Source organism: Danio aesculapii, chromosome 18, assembly GCF_903798145.1.
Source record: "Danio aesculapii chromosome 18, fDanAes4.1, whole genome shotgun sequence".
Taxonomy (NCBI): Eukaryota; Metazoa; Chordata; class Actinopteri; order Cypriniformes; family Danionidae; genus Danio; species Danio aesculapii.
In genome coordinates, this window is record NC_079452.1 from 55,142,498 (window position 1) to 55,167,386 (window position 24,889).

Below are 24,889 nucleotides of genomic sequence, written 5' to 3' on the forward strand. Positions count from 1 at the left end.
TAACCAAACCCAAATAATTTTTTAAGCCAGATGAAGATGTAACATTTTCAGACATAATATTTCCACATTGACGGCACAGTTGCTCAGTGGTTAGCACTCACAGCAAGAAGGTCACTGGTTTGAGTCTCGGCTGGGCCAGTTGGCATGTTTTCCCCGTGTTCATGTGGGTTTCCACCAGGCACTCTAGTTTTCCCCACAGTCCAAAGCTATGCACTTTAGGTGGACTGAATAAACCAAATTGGCTGTCTGGCTGTTGAGTGTGAATGAGTATGTGTATGGGTGTTTCCCAGTACTGGGTTGTGGCTGGAAGGACATCCACTGCATAAAATATATACTGGAATAGTTAGTGGTTTATTCCGTTGTGGCGACCTTTGCAGACCTATGTACATCCATGTAACTAATCAACTGTCTCCAATGTGCTTGCCTTGTTTACTATTGGTTATATGCAATATTTTATTACTCACAAATTTGCAACTTCTCTTGCTATGACAAAAAAAGGTCACCATTCGGTTTTGATTTGGCCTGTTGGTGAGCTTCTTTCAATGGTGAAAACATGAATTAGAATGAACTTAAACACATATTTACATAAATGCTGAATTACAAAAAAAAAAATATATATATATAGAACAAATTATGTAAAAGAAATATGAGAAAAAAAATATGAATTGAGAAATAAACAAGATATTGAAGAAAAATAAAACAACGAAGAAATGTGAGAAAAAGAAAAGGACTAATAAATATAGTTGCATTTGAAAAATAAAACTTAAAAACAACAACAACGACTGAAATGTCATTGCAGAACAAATAAATCCATAAATAAAATAAAAATAAATGACACACAGAGAATCAAGACACTTCTTGTTGTCAGATATTACAATTATGTCATTGAACAGCAGGGTCTCACTAGGTCACATTAACCATCCTAACCTTGACCTATTGTATGAGCACAACTGTGTTATTGACCTCTTAAAGGTCTGCCCTGACGAGGCTGAGTCCAATGAATAATAATCAAGTCTAGCAGACAGAGAACATGATTTATTTCCATCTCTATCTGTCTCTAGCAGCTCCCAACCTTGATCACTTTCAGCGACATCACACTGTGGGACTTTTATAGGCATGATGCCTTCCAGCATGATTTATTTATTCCGCAGGTGTTGCTTTTCCATCATGGAGGTTTGTATGACTGTGCTTTGGTTTCTCTGACATAAAGGTTCAGCTGAGAGAAGCACAGGATGCATTGCCAAAAAGCCCTTTGCCGACAGCATTTGACTGTACTCTACATAACTTATTCATGATTTGTATTTGGGACAATGACAAATCATGGCACATTATAATCATTTATTTATTTAGCTTTTTTGTGTGTTGTTCACAGCTGTGTCTTAGGATTTGGGCTGGGAAGGTGGTGATACTCTAACAGAAAAGTGTAGGAATGTGTGTGTATTTTTTTTTCTATCTGTTTTGCACATTAGAAGATCTTATCTTGCAAAATTTGCTGTGAAATAATAGTTTGAGAGAGTTACATACCAGGTTTGACCTTGATGGCCCCTGCTGGTAAATGTTGTGCATCATGTTTAATTAAATTGAACTCAATTATGCATACTATGGAATTTATGAAAATAAAGTACAATCATTTAAAGTCTTTTTAATTAAGAAAGCAATTCCTTTGTTCAGCAGGAATGCATTCAAATCACAAAACAAAATCACAGTAAAGGCATTTATAATGTCAATAAAACGTTCTTTTCCAGTCTCAATATTTTAAAAATAAATTATGTTCTAAATGAAAATAATAAATACATAAAAAATTCTCAAAACATGCAGGCACAAGCACAGGTTGCCAGATTAAGAGAGTAAAAGAGTGTTTACCGTCATGCTTGTTTAAATAAACGCTAAAATATTCTATAATCCCCAATAATAATAATCTTTCTGTAATCCCCAATAATAATTCCTGAATAGCAGTCCCACAACATACTGACACTCGATGACACTGGATTACCTTGCCAGAAGAGTCTAGTGGCTGGGAATGAGCTTTTTACATTGTCTGCTATAATGTTAATGTTGTTTTCGTGTGTTTACATAGATAAATAATGCACAGTACAGTTACGAGCTTATTGCCACATTATATCGTTATGATAACATGATATCTGGAATAACTGGAATAACTAAAGCTGTCATGATCGTCAATCTCATATGAAGCAAGAGATCGTGATGACATATGATGATGACGTGCAGATGTTGTAATGGTGTCCCAATTCTTAGGTGTACATTTTGAAGCCCTTCCCCCTCACACTCTGTTTCATGGCCCAAGGGGAAGGGCAAGTTGTAGGGGTACAAAAACAGAATGTATATTGGGTCATACTGTATAGATTGCCATGTTTGCAATATTTTGCAATATTTTATTTGACATTTGTTATATATTAGAAACCCAAACAAAAACTTGTATGCCATATATGTAATTTGCATACAGTATATTGCCATATGTCAAATTTCTTAATGTGATTATGAACCCCAACATTTTTTCATTGACAGCTGTACAAATATATAAAAAATATATCTATATATTTTTTCTTTTTCTTTCTACTGCCTTTGACGTCATCGAATCCTGAAACTGAAAAAAACAGAACCTGACGCAACTGTGAGTTGAGGTCACAGGTTCTTTTTCAGGATTTTGATGATGAACTATGGAATGTTTTCCTTGGGTTCATCATCTACTCACAATGGCCTCGAATCCTCCAGGCTGCTGGAGCACGCCATGCAGAATGAATTTGCCAGGCATGCTGTAGATTTAAAGAAGTCATCTTCCTATTTCTTTTCTTTTCCTGTAGCTATGAGGGGCTGGAAAAGAAGCTGAAGGAGGTTTTCACCGAGAGGACAGGAATTTTACGACATCTCTCCAAAACATCAAAGGAACTGGACAGCATAAAGGGAAACCTGCAGGTAAGACCCTGGCCATGATGGAACAAGAAAACAAAACTCAAGCCTTTGACTATTTAAATAATCCATAGTACATCTTTGTTATTTGATTTAATGCTTGCAGATGGTAGACAGTTTTTTCTGCATTTTTTTCTATTAGAGAATGGTCTCAAATCCTATTTTCAAACTGCTTGTGTGTACTTTGAGGTTTTGCACTCGCTGTAATGCCAGTGTTTCCCCTATTCAGACGTTTGTCTGCTCTTATCACTGGTTGCTTTGCAATGCATGTTTGCTGACATTTTCTTGTTGTGGCATTTGGAGATGTAAACACTTTCAATAGTTCAAAGGAACATTTCATTATTAATGGCAGAAGTTGTCTCTTTTATATATTCTTTATTTATTTATTTATTTATTTATTTATTTATTTATTTATTTATTTATTTATTTATTTATTTATTTATTTATTGATTGATTGATTGAAAGTATTGTAGGCTTTTCCCACTTCATTTGTATTGGTGAAAATTGTGACAATATTTTTTTTATGGAAAAAGTGAAAATTATTAGCCCCTTTAAGCTATTTTTTTTTTCAGATAGTCTACAGAACAAACCATCATTATACAATAACTTGCCTAATTACCCTAACCTGCCTAGTTAACCTAATTAACCTAGTTAAGCCTTTAAATATCACTTTAAGCTGTATAGAAGGGTCTTGAAAAATATCTAGTCAAATATTATTTACTGTCATCATGGCAAAGATAAAGTAAATCAGTTATTAGAAATGTGTTATTAAAACTATGTTTAGAAACATGTTGAAAAAGTCTTCTCTCCATAAAACAGAAATTGGGGAAAAAAATAAACAGGGGGGGGGGGGGTAATAATTCTTATATATATATATATATATATATATATATAAAATAAATATTAGAAAAGTCGCTGATTCAAGTCCTGGCTGGGCAAGTTGGCATTTCTGTGTGGAGTTTGCATGTTCTCCCCATGTTCATGTGGGTTTCCTCCAGGTGCTCTGGTTTCCCCTACAATCCAAAAAAAAAATAAGCCGGAATAGTTGGTGGTTCATTCTGCTGTGGTGACTCCTGTTATATAAGTGTCTAAGCTTATAGAATATATATATATATATATATATATATATATATATATATATATATATATATATATATATATATATATATATGTGTGTGTGTGTGCCATGTGATTTTCAAAACAATCAATGCCAATAATAAACAAAAATTATTTCCTTGTTGGATTCTAAGTGGACTGCAAAAAAAAATAAATAAATACAGACATTGCAAGTATGCAAAATGGAAAATTTTAATAATAATAAAGTAATGAATACAAACAATTGTACTCATTGTAAAGATGTATTGTGAGTTGAGAACATTAATTATAATGTGGAAACTATTTTGCTTAGTTCTCCTTAACGTTTAGCCAGTTGCTAAGACAGTCCCGTCTATTGACATTATCGGGGGACAATGTGGCCAAGGGGTATATCAAAAAACATGTACCACAGACTATAGACTTCTTACGGGGACTTTGGTCACACCATCGCTAAACATTTAATTCTAGACAGCTTTGAGGGATACGGACACCGTAAAGACTATAGAATACATAAAGAGACTGGACACAGTCAACGACGTCAGGTGTTTGCTCTTGTCGCTAGGAAACGCGCACACACACACACACACACACACACACACACACACACACACACACACACACACACACACACACACACACACACACACACACACACATACACAGAGAGAGAGAGAGAATGCACGTAGTACAGCGCACCCGGTGAGCGAGGGATCCCTTCAGGTTCATCAACACGCACGATCGCGTTCATCAAATTTGCTTAAACTAAGCGTTCTAAAGTATGGCTGTATTTTACAAGTAAGGATTCTGACACAGCAACGTGAAGCAGATGCTTTACAAAAAGTGGCATGTAGGGGGGCAACACGTCAAACTTTATGAAACATTTGAGGGTGCATGGAATCAGCTTAAAGGCAGAGAAATGGGCTGTCTTTGACAGCTTGAGACATTATGGCACGTTCACTGAGTACATTTACATGGACACCAATACTCCGATTTTATTTTTAAGATAATACTCTGATTAAGAGTCTACCATGTAAGCAGCAATTTTTGATTACCTTAAAGGACCACCAGAGTCCCAAAATGCAGAGGTTTTTCTTTCCGTTTGCCATGCGAATGAAACAACCGAAATTGCATGAAACTCTGGAGGAAATGCTGGATAGTCTGGGGATGCGACATTAATTGTTTTATACTGAAACTTTCCTTCTAAAAGCGCTTCCTTGGTCTTATCCAACGCAATCTCAGGGCAATTCGTAACTTTCTGATTTAGTTGCTAATTCGTATGAATTTGTACGATTTAATTAAATTTAGTACGATTTGCTCATCACTCAATGACGGTTGGGGTCAGGGGTGGGGTTAGGTGCCACGCCTCCTTTTTAAAATCGTACATTTTTGGATGACTAAACTTGTACGAATTCGTATGAATTAGCCACTAAACTGACAAATCGTAAAATACTTAAGTTTACTCATGAGATCGGGCTGTCCTATCTATATTTCTTTGCACGTTAAACACACGTCGGCCACAATAGGAAATAAAAAAACTGCAACTGAGTTAATTGCGTTAATTTTATTTTGACTAATTTATAATATATATAAATACAGGCTTTCTAGCCATTTGAAAGAGCACAGTCTCGTTGTGCCCAATCAACGGTGCTTAAACCAAACGCACCACCCACCAAAAAACAAAACAAAAAACAATGTAAATTAGAGGGCTTATACATACTAATTTATTTTGCCAGTGACTACATATGGAAAAAAATTAACTCAGATATATTATCATTAATCTTTTCTTGAACAGACTGACAGCAATCAGGTTTCGCTCTTTGTATCTTGACAGTGGAAGACAATGTTTCTGCTCATAACAGTTGATGTGCAATGGATTGGATGCTGTAAACTAAGTAACCACCTTCATGAGAATGCTGATGTGGACATGTTCAGTATGAATCAGGCTTAAAAGCATCTTATTCCTTGCCATTTTCAATTAGTCATGCAAACCGAGAGAATTTACTAAATGGTTGATTGACTGTTATGTTGTTACTACTTGAAATACTATTTTCTAAACTATTATCCCTAAATAATAGAAAGTCTTTTTATAAAGAGAAGTACACAAAGAATGCATGTAAAATATATAATGACAATATATAATAAAATATATAATGACAACATAATCAGTAGCCCTATAGCAAGTGTGAATGCATGACCAAAATGACAAAGCTGGTAATTTTTTTTTTACTTTTAGTTACAAATTTGTACACTGTAGGTAATGCTTCGTACAGTACATTTAGACATTTGTACCTGAATGCCTTAGTATTTAGTTCATATGCAGTTCAACAAAAATATATAAATAAATACAATTCTGTCATATTTATCTCACTCTCATGTTGTCCAAAGCTTTTTTTTCATGACACTTAAAATAAGATTTTGTTTTGATTCAGTGCTTCTTTCTTTTCATTTTTTTTTGTCTGGATTTGAGATGACACTATGCTTTTAAACATAAATCTCACAGATTATGCATTTGTTATTCAGTTGCTCCTAAATGTTCACAGCATACACAAAAGGCTTACGTTATGTACAATGCAATGTTTGTTAGACTAAGTACAGTGGATGAGTAAACTTGCTAGCAGTTGCAAATGAAAGCACCCGGTTGCATGCTATTGCATGAGCAAACTTCAAAATCCTTAAGAGCACAATTATCTGAACACTAAACCACTGAACCAATACACAAAACATATAATAATACTTAAACTTACACCCTCCACTTGTTCCAAACTTACTTTTTTAGAATTTGAGTATATATATATATATATATATATATATATATATATATATATATATATATATATATATATATATATATATATATATATATATATATATATATATACAGTTGAAGTCAGAATTATTTTGAACTATTCCTTTAAATATAGTAAAGACAACCAATATTATTAGTGAATTAGTGAACCTGGCAAGTGGACCTATAAAGCTGGCACATATGGAGACAGATTAGTCACATAGAGAATGCATTATTACAGGGATCTGAGCCAGTCAATCAAATATTTGATTGCCTTGTCCAATGGCAGTCAACCAAGCACTGGTGCCTGAGAGAAACCATACGCTCCAAATGCATTCAATCTAATTCATACAGCGATTTATTGTTCAGCTGCAGCGTTAATGGATGAGGACAATAGCGGCATAAATAAAGCTGACAGAAATAGTTTGATAAAAGCTTTTTTGAGATCTATGTATATCTATGTATATCTGTTTATGAAATAGGTCATCAAGGTTTTGATGCAGTTGTGTTTTGTTTAAGCATTATCTGGTTATTGAAATTCAGTGGGTCACTCAGTCCACATAAACACTGAGTGAAAACCACAATTAACGTGGGAGTGAGTTTATAGGGTTCTACAAGACAAAATCACGAATCCAGTGACGAAAAAAAATATTTACTGTATAAAGCAGCATGTTTTTGTATTTGGCAAATTTTGAAAGAACAAATCAAAGGTATTCTGCATACCACATCTAATTGCAATATAGACCAGTGTGTTTGAATATAAATATCATCACATCATATATAGACCCAATCTCAAACACATTCATCAATAATTTTGGTTGAACTATCTTGATCAAAAAGTACATTAATACTAATATATTATTGATATATATTTAATTGGTTTGATTGGCAAAGTGGTTCTTGAGGGATTTTATTTCAGAATGATCAGGTCTATCATTTAACATGAATATGATTTGTTTGCATTAAAAAAGGGTTTTAAAAAATGCTGAAATAAAAAAAAAGTGTTTCATTCAGCTTGAGCCAGGGATTCCCGATATAAATGACACTTCACTGCAGTCTTCTATACAAGCAGTGTAGCAGTTATGAGTGATTTCATGCCTTTCATCACTTTAGCACCACTGTCAAACTGAGCAGGGTAAGTCTCTTTTGCTATGTTCACACTGTGGAGCTTGGTGTTCAAATCATTTAAAAAAAAAAATTGTTTCTATATTTTTTTGCAAATTTGTTAACAGTGTTGTTTTAAATGTGGCCAATGTCAGATCAGAATGGCCAGAATGTGCAAAATAACAATAAAGTACACACTTTATAAACTTTTTAAGTACACAATATGTATACTTTACAACGTGAATAAAGCACATTGTCAGACTATATTTATTATGATTAATATTGCCTAATTTGCAGACAACAGTGCATAACTATAAATGGTTGTTTACTAGTAGTAAACTGTATTTCAGTGTCTGAAGCCCACTGGTGACAAGAGTACTGTAAAACCATACTTTTTACATAAGGAAGAAGTGCAATTACTACTAGGGGCCCTATCATACACCTGGCGCAATAGGGCGCAAGGTGCGACGCAATTGTTGTTTGCTAGTTTCAGCTCGGCGCAAGAGTTGTTTTGACGTTTTGCGCCATGCAGTTTAAATAGCAAATGCATTTGCGCTCATATGTGCGCCCATAGGCGTTCTGGTCTAAAAAAGGAGGTGTGTTAAGGCGCATTGCTGGCGCATTGCTATTTTGAGGAACTATGAAAGACCGCACAATAAACCAGATCAAAGCTGTTCAAAAGTCCAGAGCAGAGTGTGTTAGTTGTGCGCCTCGCTTACACATTGCTTAATACACACAGGATGTACGGCAATACGCAAATATCTTTACAAATGAAAAAGAATTAAATATTACAAAAATAATTTTTTTCTAGGCTACATAAATATAAAAACCACTGCCTCCATGCCTTCTTCATCTCAGGGGGCTTTTTTAGTTTATTTATAACAATGTGCTTTTGTATAATGTTATTATTAGTAGTAGTATTACTTATTATATGCATATTTATATTTGTTTTATTAAAAACAAGCTTAGATTTGCCCACCTGTCAGGTTTTTTGAACACACTTCGTTATTATTGGTCATTTATGTGTTTTGCTGGAAATTAGAACTGAATTTAGAAATAGTTTTGAAATAAATCTTCGCATTTAATAAACTAAATTAATTATGTATAAGCTAACGGATGTCTGCGTACAACACATATACCCTATCCACATGAGTGAAAGTGAAAGTAAAGAATGAGGAGGCTCATCTCTAATTCTCGCGCTGTAGACAATAGGGTTTAATAGTTGAGCCCATTAAAAAAGCATTGGATGCAGCTCAGATTGCACTGCACCAGGTCTGCATCCAGACCCCTCTCGCTGTAGATGCTCTGTTTAACTGTTTTCTCGCTAGTGAAGCATTCAGTTTTTACACTTACAAAGTCCGCCATGTAAATAGCAGATGCGCTATGGCGTAACGCAACTGACTCTTAAAGGGAATGGGAGATAAGACTCTGATTGGTTTATTCTCAAAACACACCTATAACTCATTAAGAGAATAAGCTCAACCCTGTTGGACCAAGCGGGGGTTTCCATCGTTAAAATAGCAAAAGTGGATTCAGACACACCCTTAATGCTTTTGCGCTCTGCGCTTTGGACTTTGCCCATGGATCGTCAAAATAGAGCCCTGTAGTGCAAATAGAGTAAAAGTGTAAATCCTACTCAAAGAATGAGGAAAAAGTAGCCCTTCTAATAGTACTGAAGAACAGTGAGTGTTAAGCTGCAAAAAATATTGGTAATACTTTACTTAAAGGGTGTTCACATGACACACTCATGACATTACACATGACATTGTGCAGCGCATTTAGTTCTTGTTTAAGGTGATTTCAAGTCACCATACAGTAAACAGCCTTCATCTTCTCATCAGTAACATGCACTTTTAATGTTTTAACACTCTATATGTTTGCTACATTTATAAAGTATTCATACATTGAGGGCATATTTTAAACAAATTTATTTTATGCACAATTTGACAGGAATCATGACGCTGATCATTTTACTTAGGCAATCAACATAGACTAGAAAAATAAATAAATAAACATATGGTAGAATAAAAATACCAATACAGCACTAAATATGTACTCAAGTAAAATAACATATTTTTAGAACTACTTAGTAAAGTACAATTCCAGTGAAAAACTGCTTAATTAGGGCTTCACGGTGGTGCAGTGGGTAGCACGATTGCCTTACAGGCCCGGCTGGGTCGGTTGGCATTTCTGTCTCACAGTCCAAAGACATGCGGTACAGTTGAACTGAAGAAGCTAAATTGGCCGAGTGTATGTGTGTGAATGCAAGAGTATATGGGTGTTTCCCAGTGTTGGGTTGCGGCTGGAAGGACTTCTGCTGTGTAAAACATATGCTGGATAAGTTGGCGGTTCATTCCGCTGTGGTGACCCCTGATGAATAAAGGGACTAAGCCGAAAAGAAAATGAATGAATGAAGTACTTAATTACAGTTATTTAAGCCTTCTATTTTGTTACTTTACACAAAAAATGTATTATGCAACGTGATTAAAAAACAATGATAAGTTGTGACAAGAGCAGCACATGTCTTTCTCTGGCTCAGTGCTGGCGCTTTCGGGAAAGCAGATTTGAATTTACTAGCTGATAACATAAAACTCTGAAAAGCATTATTCACACCGATATGATCATACACTCCAGAGAATAGCCAAGACTGACCACAGCAGTGTATTGAACTCATTTATTTTCCTTCATCTCAGTCTGTATATCACATGTCACCATAGTGGAATGAACCGCCAACTATTTCAGCATATGTTTTACCCAGTGACTGCCCTTCCAGCCACAACCCAGTACTGGGAAACACCCATACAGTACACACTCATTCACACACACACGCATAGACTACGGCCAATTTAGTTTATCCAATTCACTTACACTGCATGACTTGGAATGTGGGTGAAACCGGAGCACCTGGAGGAAACCCACACAAACACAGGGAAAACATGCAAACTTTACGCAGAAATGCCAACTGACCCAGCCGGGACTTGAACCAAAAACCTTCTTGCTGTAAGGTGACAGTGCTAATCAGTGAGTCGCCTAAGTGAACTCATCAAGGGTTAATGAACAGCAGCTGAGGAGTAATACTGTGTGAATCCGGCACAAAACAGAATTAAAAAGATCAGATCCATGCGGTATGTGCAGTTCAAACTGTCATAACAAAAGCAGATCTGAGTCACAAATGGGCAAAATTGGGATTTGGAAAACATTTGCATGCAGTTTCACTGTAGCCTGTAGCCTGTGACTAGCATCCCTCAAAATTTAAAGTGAATGTATGACCTACAGTTTGATCTGCCTAATCAGTTTAAGGACAGCACGATGATCCTGCCAATTACAATAGAGCTTTACTAAACCCCCTAAGTATAATCACTTGCACCTGGCTACTTATATAATGCCGTAAACTTGATCACTTTATGAGCCAAGCCTAAACAACAAGCATAATAATGCTTATTATAAGTGGACATAGCAACATTTCAAGATATTCTCCATGAAGCAGCCTTCCAAGCATAAACAAAACACAATGCCTCTGTTGGTTTATGTGGAATTACAATATTTGAGTCTTTTTTGGCTGTATTATTACTTTGGAGAAAAAGAAAACAAAAAGACCCCAGAACGCTGTTGTGGTTGTCACAATGTCAGGTGTGTCTTATTTTGTACACACAAAAAAGGATAATTTAGTGAATTATATCACATATTTAAACCCAGTTGTCACTCATGAGGGTTTACAATTATTTACCCGCACAAGAATATTATCATTAAATTAGTGAACTATACGTATCGAAAGGGATGCATGTATGAAGGCCAGCGTTGGGTAATTATTTAGTAATTACGTTCCTAAAATTATATATAACTTTTCTAATTCCCATGTCTGATAAGTAATTTAAGCACTCAATATTACTTAAAGGTGCAGTAGGTGCTGCCTTAATGCTAACCGGTTAGCATAATATCTTTCAAATACAATCTCCTCCCAAAGCCATGCCTCCTGAACTTGCAAATGTGCACATTAAAGATGATAGAGACCCACTAGATTATGTCATTCGCCAGTTAGAAAACTTTATAGCACTTTATAATACTATAATTCCCAATGAAAAACTGCATTATATTTAGCAAGTTTTCAGTTGTGTAGCAAGAAAAACTTGTCATAATGTGCAATATTTTTTGCATGCAATGATCGCTGGTCTCACTTTCTTACGCACTTTGTCCTAAATCGACTACAGATTAGTGGTTAGCCAGCGGCTTGCAGGAATTACACTTATTACTAAGCAATACTTACACGTTATTTCAGACCGAATATTCAATGTAGCATGGTAAACAATATAGGGACCGCGTCACAGTTTGTCATTGTTCAAAAATAAACCAATGTAAATATAAAACCCACTTCAGCTGAGTAAAGAAGGCTAGGTGGAATAGCACTGTTTACTGATGTTTCGTTGTGAAACTAAATAAAAATCTATATTATCAATGCTGTAAAAGGAACTTTATGAGACTGAAAATAGTGACATCAATCGTTCGCCGGATGATTTCAGTGGCTGAACAACACTTCTGTGTATATTACCCATTTGTAGCAACAAAATCTACATAAGCTTTGCGTGACTAAATATAATACTTCAACCACGGTGTCATCCTTCCTCCAACGTACAAAAGTAACTTCAATATTCATTCAGGATTTTAAAAAGTTTTGATTCAGCATTTGTTTTTCACATCAATGTCACGTGTCCACTTGACAGTGGTGCGCATGAACGCGCATCGGCGGATCTGCATAAATAAATGTGCACAGTTGTACTAATCTACATTTGCTGACAGACAATATTTAATTGGATGAACATTTTTTAGTCTTATGCCTTACCCAGAATTTAAAAATACATTTCGATCATTTTCTTTAATCATTACTATTGGAATGTGTAAAGACTTTCAACCAGCACAACAAAAAATGTTTCTGAGGACAATCACCTAGAGCAGCAGTTCCCAACAGAGGGGTCTTGGCCCACAAGTGGGCCTCAGCGAGCTCTGTGGGGGGTCGCGTCAATAAAAAAAATAAAATTAGCAGTGGACAATTAAAAGAACGATCATGTTGCCTTATTTCATTTTATCACCTGGGTGACCAAAAAATGTACAAATTTGTTATTCATCCTCCACAAAATAAAAGTCTCTGATTCGCCTTCAGCAACAAATAGTAACAGCACTAGCAAAACGGAAAACACGAAATGCAGGGTATACCAAGAACTATGGTTTTATTCTCTATTCCCTCGAAGCAAAAAGTCCCTGACCCAGCCACCGTGCATTATCTGTGACAAAGTTCTTGCTAACAAATTCATGAGGCTGTCCAAATTAATAAAACAATTGCAGATGACTCCCCAATACCGCAAGATGTACCCAACACAAATGGCCTACTGATGTTTTGCTTTTACAGTATATTTCACAGTAGGTTATTATTTGTGCATAAACATATCGATATATAATAATAAACATACTGCTTGTTTGAAATCAACCTTTTTTCGTCATACTTATATGAGCGATAATATCATTAAATGTAGAGGGGAACCTTACAATATTTCTCGGGGAAAAGGGGGTCTCAGGCAAAAAAAAAAGTTGGGAATCACTGACCTACTGCACCTTTAAATCTTAGTGCATAGAGAGTCATAGGCTTTCAATTCCTTATATTTACATGCAAACATGTCCCTTTACCTTAATTAAAAAATATTAACACTTAAGCATGTTCATGACAAGTATATAATAAATAAAAGCTCTGCAAAAAAAGTTTAACATCAAAATATGAAACATTTTTAGGTTTTTTCATGAACTAATTTCTTAATTATTGTTTCTTAAGCAAACCTAAAAATTGGCCATAGTGTATGTGTGTGAATGAGTGTGTATGGGTGTTTCCCAGTACTGGGTTGCAGCTGGAAGGGCATCCACTGTGTAAAACATATGCTGGATAAGTTGGTGGTTCATTCCGTTGTGGTGACGCTTGATGAATAAAGGGACTAAACCAAAGGAAAATGAATGAATGAATGTTTCTTAAGCATGTGCAATCATCTTGATAACCCTTACTTAGGTTTCAAAATATATTTATTCTACAAAATATATTTGTATAACAGCAAAAATAAATAAATACTTTGCTTCTCTGAATTGATTTATTCATAATTGTTACATTTATTCAATATCCAATATTTTAAACAAGTGCGTTTTAATATAATTATGTCACCCTAAAATGAACAGTAATCCCTTTACTTTTTTAGTGGATGAGTAAATAATTACAGTAATTTATTTGTAACTCATTACATCCAGCACTGCTAATGGGCAAATAAGTTGAATGGTTCTGTTAGGACATTATGTGTTGGCTCTGGTTGGGAATGCAGAAGTTGCAGAACCCCAAGGGCTCAAACACTGGAGCACAGCCGGGGAAACCCTGGCCTTACGCCGAGCTGCTCCATCCCAAGAGTTCAAGTCCAAAGATCTCCAGTGGATTTGTTGTAAAACCACGATCAACTATGACCTTTTTAGCATGATCAATTATGTATATGTGACCGATTAACCTTTTTGTTGAGCAGATTTACTGTCCATACTGTTTATTTTTATAATGAGATCTCCCCAGAGTGCTGCTCATCATCATTAAACTTCGCCTGATGGAGCCTGTAGTCTTGGCAGGGGTTTGTGGGTTTGTGCCGGCACATTCCTGCCAGCTTGGCCTGAATAGACACCGCAATGCCAATCTCAATACAGCTCAACAGCTGCACAGATGGTCTTCCCCTGACAAAGCCTTGCTGCTGTTATTCACTGGAAACACAGAGGAGCGCAGCGGCGATGGCCAGAACGTGACACGTCTAAGAGTGTCCCCAAGTCAAATTGTAGTCATTTCGTAATCATGAACAGTTTTGAATGGATTCACCATGCATTCTGGAGCTGACATGTAACAGTATAACTATAAACAGTTAAAAACGCTTTTTGTTTTGTCAGACACTTGATGATTGTTTGAACTAATGAACAGAAGACAATTTCACATAAAAAATAATAATAAAAAGGGTTTGTAGCCAAAATGGCCCCAAAATGAACAAAAAGGGCCTACAAATTCAAGAGCAAAACATACATAAACACGCCTGCACTGTTAAACATAATGTGTTATTATGTTTTTTTTTTATTATTGTTTAGTAATGTGTTAATTATGTTTATTATGTTTGTGTCATGATTCAATTTAAATCGTCACCTTGGAATTATAAGGCTCTATCTGTGTTCTGAATGATTTTGAGATATTGAGCTTCAAAGTTTTCGCATTCCATAGCAAACAGTATGTGTGTAACATTTGTTTTTTTAAATAAAAAGTCTCAAAATGTAAACAAGTTATAAAAAAACATCCCATACTGTAAATAAGTTGTCATTTAATAAGAATGTCAATAACTAAATTTTGACAAAAATGTCAGATAGAACCTTATAATTTTAAGGCGACTAAATGTGTCAATTTGAAGCATTATATCTAAAATGGGCTTATTGAAAACATGCCTCAGCCTATGTTTTTTTGTCAAACTGCCAAAAATGTACTCAAACTTATGTTTGACTGTAGTTTTTAGGCAAAATGGGCAGTATGACAACAACAGCTTTTGTTCCTGTTTGCACTAATGATATTTATTGAAACATATCATCAATAAATGAGAAATAACGTTTCATGCACACTATAAAAAATATCTATAAATTAGAAGTTTTCTGTATTTCGTGATTAATGTCATATATATAGTGCATCCGGAAAGTATTCATAGCGCTTCACTTTTTCCACATTGTTTTATGTTACAGCCTTATTCCAAAATGGATTAAATGCATTTATTTCCTCACAATTTTACACACAATACCCCATAATGACAATGTGAAAAAAGATTTTCTTAAATTGTTGCAAATTTATTAAAAATAAAAAAGCGTGGGTTTCCTCCAGGTGCTCCGGCTTCCCCCACAGTCCAAAGACATGTGGTACAGGTGAATTGGGTAGGCTAAATTGTCCGTAGTGCATGATTGTGGGTGAGTGTGTATGGATGTTTCCCAGAGATGGATTGTGGCTGGAAGGGCATCCGCTGCGTAAAACATGTGCTGGATATGTTTGGAAAGGCATACACCTGTCTACAGTATATAAGGTCCCAGGGTTAACAGTGCATGTCAAAGCAAAAACCAAGCATGAGGACAAAGGAATTGTCTGTAGACCTCCGAGACAATATTGTCTTGAGGCACAAGGCTGGGGAAGGTTACAGAAAAATGTTTGCTGCTCTGAAAGTTCCAATGAGCACAGTGGCCTCCATCATCCATAAGATGTTTAGAACCACCAGGACTCTTCCTGGAGCTGGCTGGCCACCTAATCTGAGTCATCGGGAGAGTAAGACCTTAGTCAGGGAGGTGATCAATAACCTGATGGTCAAGAAGGACAAGCATCTCTGCAGCAATCCACCAATCAGGCCTGTATGGTAGAGTGTCCTGACAGAAGGCACTCCCCGCCTGGAATTTGCCAAAAGGCTTCTGAAGGACTCTCAGACCATAAGAAACTAAATTCTCTGGTCTGATGAGACTAAAATTGAACTCTTTGGAGTGAATTCCAGGTGTTACATTTGGAGAAAACCAGGCACCACACATCACCAGGCTAATACCATCCCTACAGTGAAGCATGGTGGTGGCAGAATCATACTGTGGGGTTGTTATTCAACAGCAGGAACTACAAGACTAGTCAAGATAGAGGGAAAGATGAATGCAGCAATGTACAGAGACATCCTGAATGAAAACCAGCTTCAGAGTGCTCTTGACAGACTGGGGCGACGGTTCATCTTCCAGCAGGACATTGCCAAAATATCATTGGAGGGGATTCTCAACAATTCGGTGAATGTCTTTAAGTGGCTCAGCCAGAAACCAGACCTAAGTCCTAATGAACATCTCTGGAGATATCTGAAAATGGCTGTACACTGTTGCTTCCCATCCAACCTGATAGAGCTTGAGAGGTACTGCAAAGAGGAATGGACAAAAATTCCCAAATACAGGTGTGCCAAGCTTGTGACATCATATTCAAAAACACTTGAGGCTGTAATTGCTGCCAAAGGTGCATCAACAAAGTACTGAGCAAAGGCTGTGAATACTTATGTACATGTGATTTTTGAGGCAACTTAAGAAGAACCAGCTTTCATCAGCCGTCCTGGTGAACTTCTACCGCTGCACAATAGAAAGCATCCTGACCAACTGCGTCACAGTCTGGTATGGAAGCTGCTCTGTTGCTGAGCGTAAGGCACTGCAGCGGGTGGTGAAAACTGCCCAACGCATCACAGGGACTACACTGCCAGCCATTGAGGACATCCAGAAGAAACACTGTCTGCGCAGAGCATGCACCAATACACCCCACACACTCCTCAACGTATACTCCTCACAATCACTGCACTATTTAACATTTGCACATTTAAAGTTTGCACATATTCATTGCACTGATTCATTTATCTGAACTGTACATACCCACTGCACATGGACATATGTAATTATGTTTATCTATCTGCACACTTCTGCTATTAATAGCATCCTGTACATATATTCATTTATTGTAAATCTGTTCATAGCTAATACACCTGTATATAATGTTCATAGTACATCCATCTGTAAATATTACCATAATTTTTCTATAACTGCACTTTATAACTTATACCTGTATCCTGCACTTGCTGCTATTGCACTGCTGGTTAGACCGAAACTGCATTTCGTTGCCTTGTACTTGTACATGTGTAATGACAATAAAGTTGAATCTAATCTAATCTAATCTAATCTAATTTTCAGGGGGGTAGATGTTAGGGGGGGTTGTAATTAATTTACAACAATTTCAAAAAATCTTTTTTCACATTGTCATTACGGGGTATTGCATGTAGAATTTTGAGAAAATAAATGAATTTAATCGATTTTGTATAAGGCTGTAACATATATATATATTTTCACTTAAAAAAAACAAATGTGACGGGGCCTGACCTAAGCTTGTTGTCGTCAAAAAAATCATGCAAAAACAAGCATAAATTTATAGAATTCAATGGTAGAACACATCCTTGATCACTGTCAGCTTCTCCTCCGTAAAATGATATCGCTTCCGAGTCATAGCCTAGACGTGTATTGCACGCATTTTATATTAAATTGAATGCAAATGTGACAGGACTGACAGAAACATGGGGACAATTGTACATTTGTTTGTATTAAATATTTGTAGTGCTTATTTGTATAATTTATTTATAATTTCATGTTTTTAATCGATGGATGTGAATGAATACAAATTAAACGTTTGCTATTTTTGAAGTTTTTTTTTTATTATTTTGGTTACTCTTTATTTTGATGGTCTGTTTGTTGAATTTAGTCACATTGCATCTACATGCCAACTAATTCTTATTAGTTTATAAGTAGACTGTTAGGTTGGGGTTAGGGTTAAGATTAGTGCAAGTTGACATGTACTTGCAAAGTTTCTTATAGTCACTGAAAGTGTGGTTTATTTTTCACTGCTGAGAGTCCAAACACTGAAGAGCAAATCCATCGATGCACAGCTCCACGAGTCCTAAACCATTCAAGTCAGTGGCCACAGTGGCGAGGAACAAACTTCACCAATTGTCGAAAGTGAAGGAAAAAACCTCAAGAGAAACCAGACTCAGTTGGGCACGACAATTTCTCTTATGGCCAAACTTCTTGTGCAGAGCTGCCGTCTAGGCACCAAAGGCTGGGAAAAGCTGGACTTCCATTGTGGAAACAGCTGCAGGTGGGAGAGGTCACCGGCGAGAGTACAAATGTGTACCACTAATACTCAAATGGACCATCAAAATAAAGTGTTACCAGATTTTTAATAAGTAAAGTGACATATTGTCTGGGTTGGTGTTGTATATTATTCACAAAAACCTAAATATAAACAAACTGTTTACATAAAAAAAAATAAAAAATCAGAAACTGTTTATTACCAGATATTATTTTACAGTGCAGTTCTTTGCACAACACCAAAAAATACCAAAAAGACATCATTACAGTTTTTATGATTTATCATCAAATAGTTTGTCTGACATGTCTATCTATTGCCTGGCCTGATGTTATCAGTTTTCCTTTTTCTTTATTTATTTATGAATGTAGTATTTAATCAGGCACGTTTATATTCTTCACACGCCAACTAAATAGTTTTTTCAGCACTTAATCAGTCATTGAATGACTTGTGATTTATCTCATCAAAACAAAGTGCAAATATAATATGAGATCATTTTCACAGCTCCAGTCATCATCTAAGATGAAAATTCTGTTATCATTTAATCAACTTTCACTTGTTTTCAAACTGTATGCTTCTTTCTTCTCTTCACAAAAGAAGATATTTTTTTAAGAAAACCTGTGACCGTTGACATCCATCGTATTTGAATATCCCTCTATGGATGTCAATGGTTACAGGCTTTTAACTTTCTTCAAATTATCTTATTTTGCGTTTAACAAACTGAAGAAACATTTTTGCATAAACTATTCCTTTAAATTGTCAAATTAATAATGTATAATGTAAATAATTAATGTAATTTCAAGAGCAGTAATCAGCACTAGAATGATATTTGTAATACAATTTTAAACTTAAAATATGATGTAGTAAAACACTTGACAAGCAACCAGGTTTAGACTTACTGTAACAAGGAATCTAAAAATATTACAGTGCAGTTTAAATTTGGATAGAATTATTTATGGAAATGTATAATGTATTACATGCATTATAAATGCATTTCTAATGCATCTTATATGAATGCTTTAAGTAAAGTGTTAAACTGATAAATAACAATTTATTTATTTTCCAACCGACATTCCCTCTTCTTGCTTTTGGAAGAGTGGAGCACGCAATGCAATCCAAACATCATGTATTGCAGCAGCAGCAATGTGTCTCACTGACACTTTTAAAAATATGTTTTTTTTTCCACCTTAAATAATAAATGTAAATAAATAGAAATAAGCAAATGGTAACACTTTACAATAAGGTTGTATTAGTTAATGCTAGTTAATGCATTTTTGACATAAATAAACAATGAACAATACATTTATTGCAGTATTTTTTCATGTTATTTAATGTTTATGAAATAACATGATGTTTATTGTTAGTTCATGTTAATTTACAGTGCATCAAATAATGTTAACAAGCATGGTTTGATTTAAATGTTCCAACTATAATAAATGCTGTACATGTATTGTTCATAATTACTTCATGTTAGCATATACATTAATTAATGAAACCTTATTGTTAGGTGTGACCAAGTAAAGAAAAGATTCAGGATTTTTTATTTATTACATAAATATTGTATTCTAACAATTTTAAGTAGTAGTTTTGTTCTTAGTTCTTCCTCCCACAGTGCAAAAAACCAAACATGATCAAATGAATTATTATATTGTAATAAAAAAGAAACATTATGGCCTATTATTGTATGTCTTACAGTATGTTGCATAGGTGCAGGTGGCAATAGCTATAAATGCGTTGAATGGGTTAATATAATACATTTTAAATGCAAAAAAGAAAAAGAAAAAAGAAAAAGACAATAGAATATAAAGTAGAGATAATTTTTCTTGAATTTATTTTGTATTTTGTATTTTTTTGTAAAAACAACGAAAAGAAATGTGTGATTAGCACTTCATTTAGTTGTACAACTTTAAAGGCATTTAGATTTCTTAGAATGATGATATTCCATATTTTTAAATGTTTGTTTCTTAGGAAAAATATTGTCCTGTCTTATAGAAATAATAATAATAATAATAAGTATACAGCTTATTTATTAAGCTTTCAGTTGAAGTATAAATCTCTATTTAAAAAAAGACACTTATGACTGCTTTTGTGGTATATGTTTACATATATACATTGTAAACAATCTGTTAATTAACAGTTTCTATGATTCACAAGTGTTTTCTGTTTTTTTAGGGTTGCAAAATGCATTATGGACCTTAATCTCTGCTCTGTCGACTTTTAATGTTTGATAATTCAACCCTACAGTTGATTTAAATGACATTTATTGACATTTTAGTAGTTTGAAATAATAGAATATAAAATAAATATTTTTAAATATTTTAAAATCTCTATTTTAAAAATCTAGTAACAAAGTCCAAAGCACATGGCGCAAAAGCATTAGAAGCATGTCCGAATCCACTCTTGCTATTTAAAGGATGGAAAAATCCCTTTTGACATGGTCAAACAGCGTTGTGCTTATTCTCTTAATAAGTTATGGGTGTGTTTTGGGCATAACATGCATTAAATCAATCAGAGTCTCATCTCCCATTGCCTTTAAGAGAGAGTTGTGTCATTTCTCTTTACTTGTACTCTTTACTTTACTCCTTTACTTTTGTGGATAAGGAAATGGTGTTGTACGCACTCCACTGAAGACATCCATTAGCTTACATATTTAAACAAATTTTAACAAATTTTGTTTGTTAAGCGCAAAGATTTGTTTCAAAATATTTCTAAGTTCAGTTCTAGTTTACAGCAAATGAATAAATAAACAATAATAACGAAGTGTGGTCAAAAAACAAAAAGTTATATCCAAAAGCATGTCCTATTCTTATGCCCCATATGATGATGATGCATACCAAACCCAATCTCCAAACCCCCACAGAGGACAAATCTAAACTTGTTTTTATTAAAACAAATATAAATATGCATATAATAAATAATACTACTAATAATAATAACATTATACAAAAGCAAATTGTGGGCTTCATGGTGGCGCAGTGGGTAGCACGATCGCCTCACAGCAAGAAGGTCACTGGTTCGAGCCTTGGCTGGGTCAGTTGGCATTTCTGTGTGAAGTTTGTATGTTCTCCCCGTGTTCATGTGGGTTTTCTCTGGGTGCTCCGGTTTCCCACACAATCTAAAGACATGTGCTATAGTTCTATTGGGTAAGCTATACTGTCTGTAGTGTATGAGTGTGTATGGATGTTTCCCAGTTATGGGTTGCAGCTGGAAGGGCATCCGCTGTGTAAAGCATGTCCTGGATAAGTTGGCATTTCATTCCGCAGTGGCGACCCCTGATTAATAAAGGGACTAAACCAAAAAGAAAATGAATGAATGAAAAGCAAATTGTCACGAATAATCTGAAAAAAGCCCCCCGAGATTAAGGCATTTTTGTATTTATGTAGAAAATAATATTTTTTGTAATGTTTTATTCCTTTCTTTTTCATTTGTAAAGATATTGGCATATTGCTGTACATCCTGTGTGTATTCAGCAGTGTATAGGCATTTAACGCACTCAAACGTACTCAGCGCAGGACTTTAGACCTGCTTTCCGCTGGTCAACTGAGCATTCTATTTTAGTTCCTCAAAATAGCAACGTGCCAACAACGCACCTTAACACACCTCTTTTTTAGACTGGCAAACCCATGAGTTATGGCGTCGGGTGTGTGATAGGGCCCATAATGTGTAGGCAGCACGGTGGCTCAGTGGTTAGCACTATTGCCTCACAGCAAGAAGGTGAGGGCCAGGCACAGTTGGCATTTCTGTGCGGAGATTTCATATTTTTCCCCGTGTTCATGTGGGTTTCCTCAGGGTGCTCTGATTTCCCCTGCAGTCCAAAGACATGCATTATAAGTAAAGTGGATAAACTAAATTGGCCATAGTGTATGAGTTTGTGTGTGAATGCAAAGGTGTTTTCCAGTACTAGGTTGCGGCCTGAAGGGCATCCGCTGCATAAAACATATGCTGGAATAGTTAGCGGCTCATTCCGCTATAGCAACCCCTGATAAATAAGTGATTAAGCCGAAGTGAAATGAATGAATGAGTGAAAGAAATAATGTATAAAGAATTAACTGTAAAATAACAGAAAATGGACAGCCATTTTATTGCAAGGTTTTTGTATCGTAATTTACTACACCAACCGAGAACATATATACATTTTAAATCTTAATAAAATCACTTTTTCAAACATTTCAAGGTTAAAAGTTGTTGGAAGAAAGATCAAGGTCCCACAATACAATTCAAAAGCAAAAATAAATGAGGATAAAAATTAAATAAAAAGAGGAATCATAAAATATGGAAAACTGCTAGTTTATTATATTAAATATGATATGATATATATAATATGATTTTTTTTGCAGTGTATAAACAGTGTGGTGGGTGCAGTGATGGATATGACACATTCAAAAATCACATTATTGCTTTTTTGACCATAGGTTTTCTGACAAAAACTATAAATCATGAGAACATTGAATTTATATATACCGTCAATACATGGTGTAAAGCTGATTGTCTAATCCTCAGCAGACTCAACGCAGTTCATATTTTAATGGGAAATATTTAATTCTCATAAACGCCAGAATTCTTTGACATGCAATTCCAGAAATATGTGAATGAGAAAGGTTTAATAGCTTTTTCTTTCAAGGTTTTGCATTGCATTATTTATGCTGTTTGCCGATTGAAGAAAATGAAAATGAAGCTTAATGAGAATTAGTCAGATTTCCTCCCTCTGATCTCACTGATGTTTCTCCGAGGAGAGAAACAGATGCTTTTGAAATATCCCACCGAAGCGCAGTTTTTCCAGACTTTTTGAAATGAAAAAATCTGCAAAAAAATCTGCATATAGTCGGTTGTCAAGTCTTTACAGATGAACAGATTTGACAGTGTATGATGCATTAGTCATGCCAAATCAGTAGATAAAAACAGCTTGAACTTTAACACACTGATAATACAGTATCATATAGCATCATTAATGCATCAGCAAGCACATCACACGCTCTCTGTTGTTTCTCCGCAGTCACTGAAGAATGAGGATGCTGTGCCCAAGAAGGATGTGCAGAGGATCCTGGAGCTCAGTCACAAGCAAAGGTGAAGCGAGTTTTGTTGTTGTTTTTCAGCCGCTGCAGCTTCTCCTTTGCACTGTATAAATGACTTACTGCAATGCAAATATACAATCCATTGCAACATACATTATGAATACCTTTAGGGCTACATTTTAAATGAAGCCCTCAAATAAAGTGTTACCAATTAATTTCCTGAATCATTGTTTTCACCATTTTTGAATAATGGAACACAGAACAGTTCTATGATATGGTTTTATTGAGGAATACTTGATGAGTATGAAAAACAGCTTTTATCTGAAATAGAATCATTTTGTGCATTCTTGCACATTAAACTGATTACCTACTTTAAAAGACAAACACAACCAAACACACACTAAACAAGAACTTTTTATTCATAATGTAAGAAACAAAACACTACAGAAATTAAAATGGTAACACTTTTCTTGAAGTGATGTTCACTTCATATACTGCTGCCATGACATCTTTATAATCATGACACAACACTTTATGAATATGAATGAGATTGCATGCATGCTAATGCCAACTGTCATAAAAGGGGTGGTCCAGAGTGCATTTTAAGGCTTGGTTCTGTTTATAAGATGCAAAGCAATGTGTGCTCATGCTTCATTTGTAGAAACATTTTTTTTTTCATATATCTCACTTACAGCTACTCTGCTAACATGAAAACGGCTGTCATATTCCCTAGTTTCTCTAAATTGCCGGCCCTCAAGAGGCTCTAATTGGTCAGCTAACATAATGTGCTGTGATTTATGTCATGCTCCTACAAGAACGCACTTTTGCGCTGTGTTAACACTATCAGTCAGAGTAGCTGTTAGCCGTATCAGTTTGTGTATTAATCAGACAGAAACTGAAAAAGACACAGCTGAACCTCATGCCTGCTCTTTAAAATAAAATCTGACAAGTGTCTTTTACATTTATTCAGGATAAGCATGTGTAAGTATAATGAAACGTGCACATATCTTTTGTGAGTTCATTATTTGAGATGTAGAACGCAGGGAAAGTGGCCACATAGAGAGACACTGCAGCACTGGTAAAGATTGTGGCTCTTTACAGGGGTTTGACGGATATATGAATTTGTAGCTAAATTGTTAACGATGTCAAACAGTATTTCCCGTTGTTTACATCCTTGTTTATGTCCTTGCTTCAACATATTGTTAATGCTAGAAACTGTGAATGTAATAGATCAATTTAAACAAA

At 35.2% G+C, this 24,889-nt stretch overlaps 1 protein-coding gene across 2 annotated transcripts in view; it reads left to right on the plus strand.

Moving 5' to 3' along the window:
* luzp2 (leucine zipper protein 2) overlaps nucleotides 1-24,889 on the plus strand; it is a 256,529-nt gene that overhangs the window by 126,838 nt on the left and 104,802 nt on the right. For both annotated transcript variants that reach the window (XM_056478281.1, XM_056478283.1), the window contains exons 2-3: nucleotides 2,823-2,934; nucleotides 23,626-23,696. In XM_056478281.1, the coding sequence (XP_056334256.1) occupies nucleotides 2,823-2,934; nucleotides 23,626-23,696 (183 nt within the window). The remainder of the gene's footprint in view (nucleotides 1-2,822; nucleotides 2,935-23,625; nucleotides 23,697-24,889) is intronic.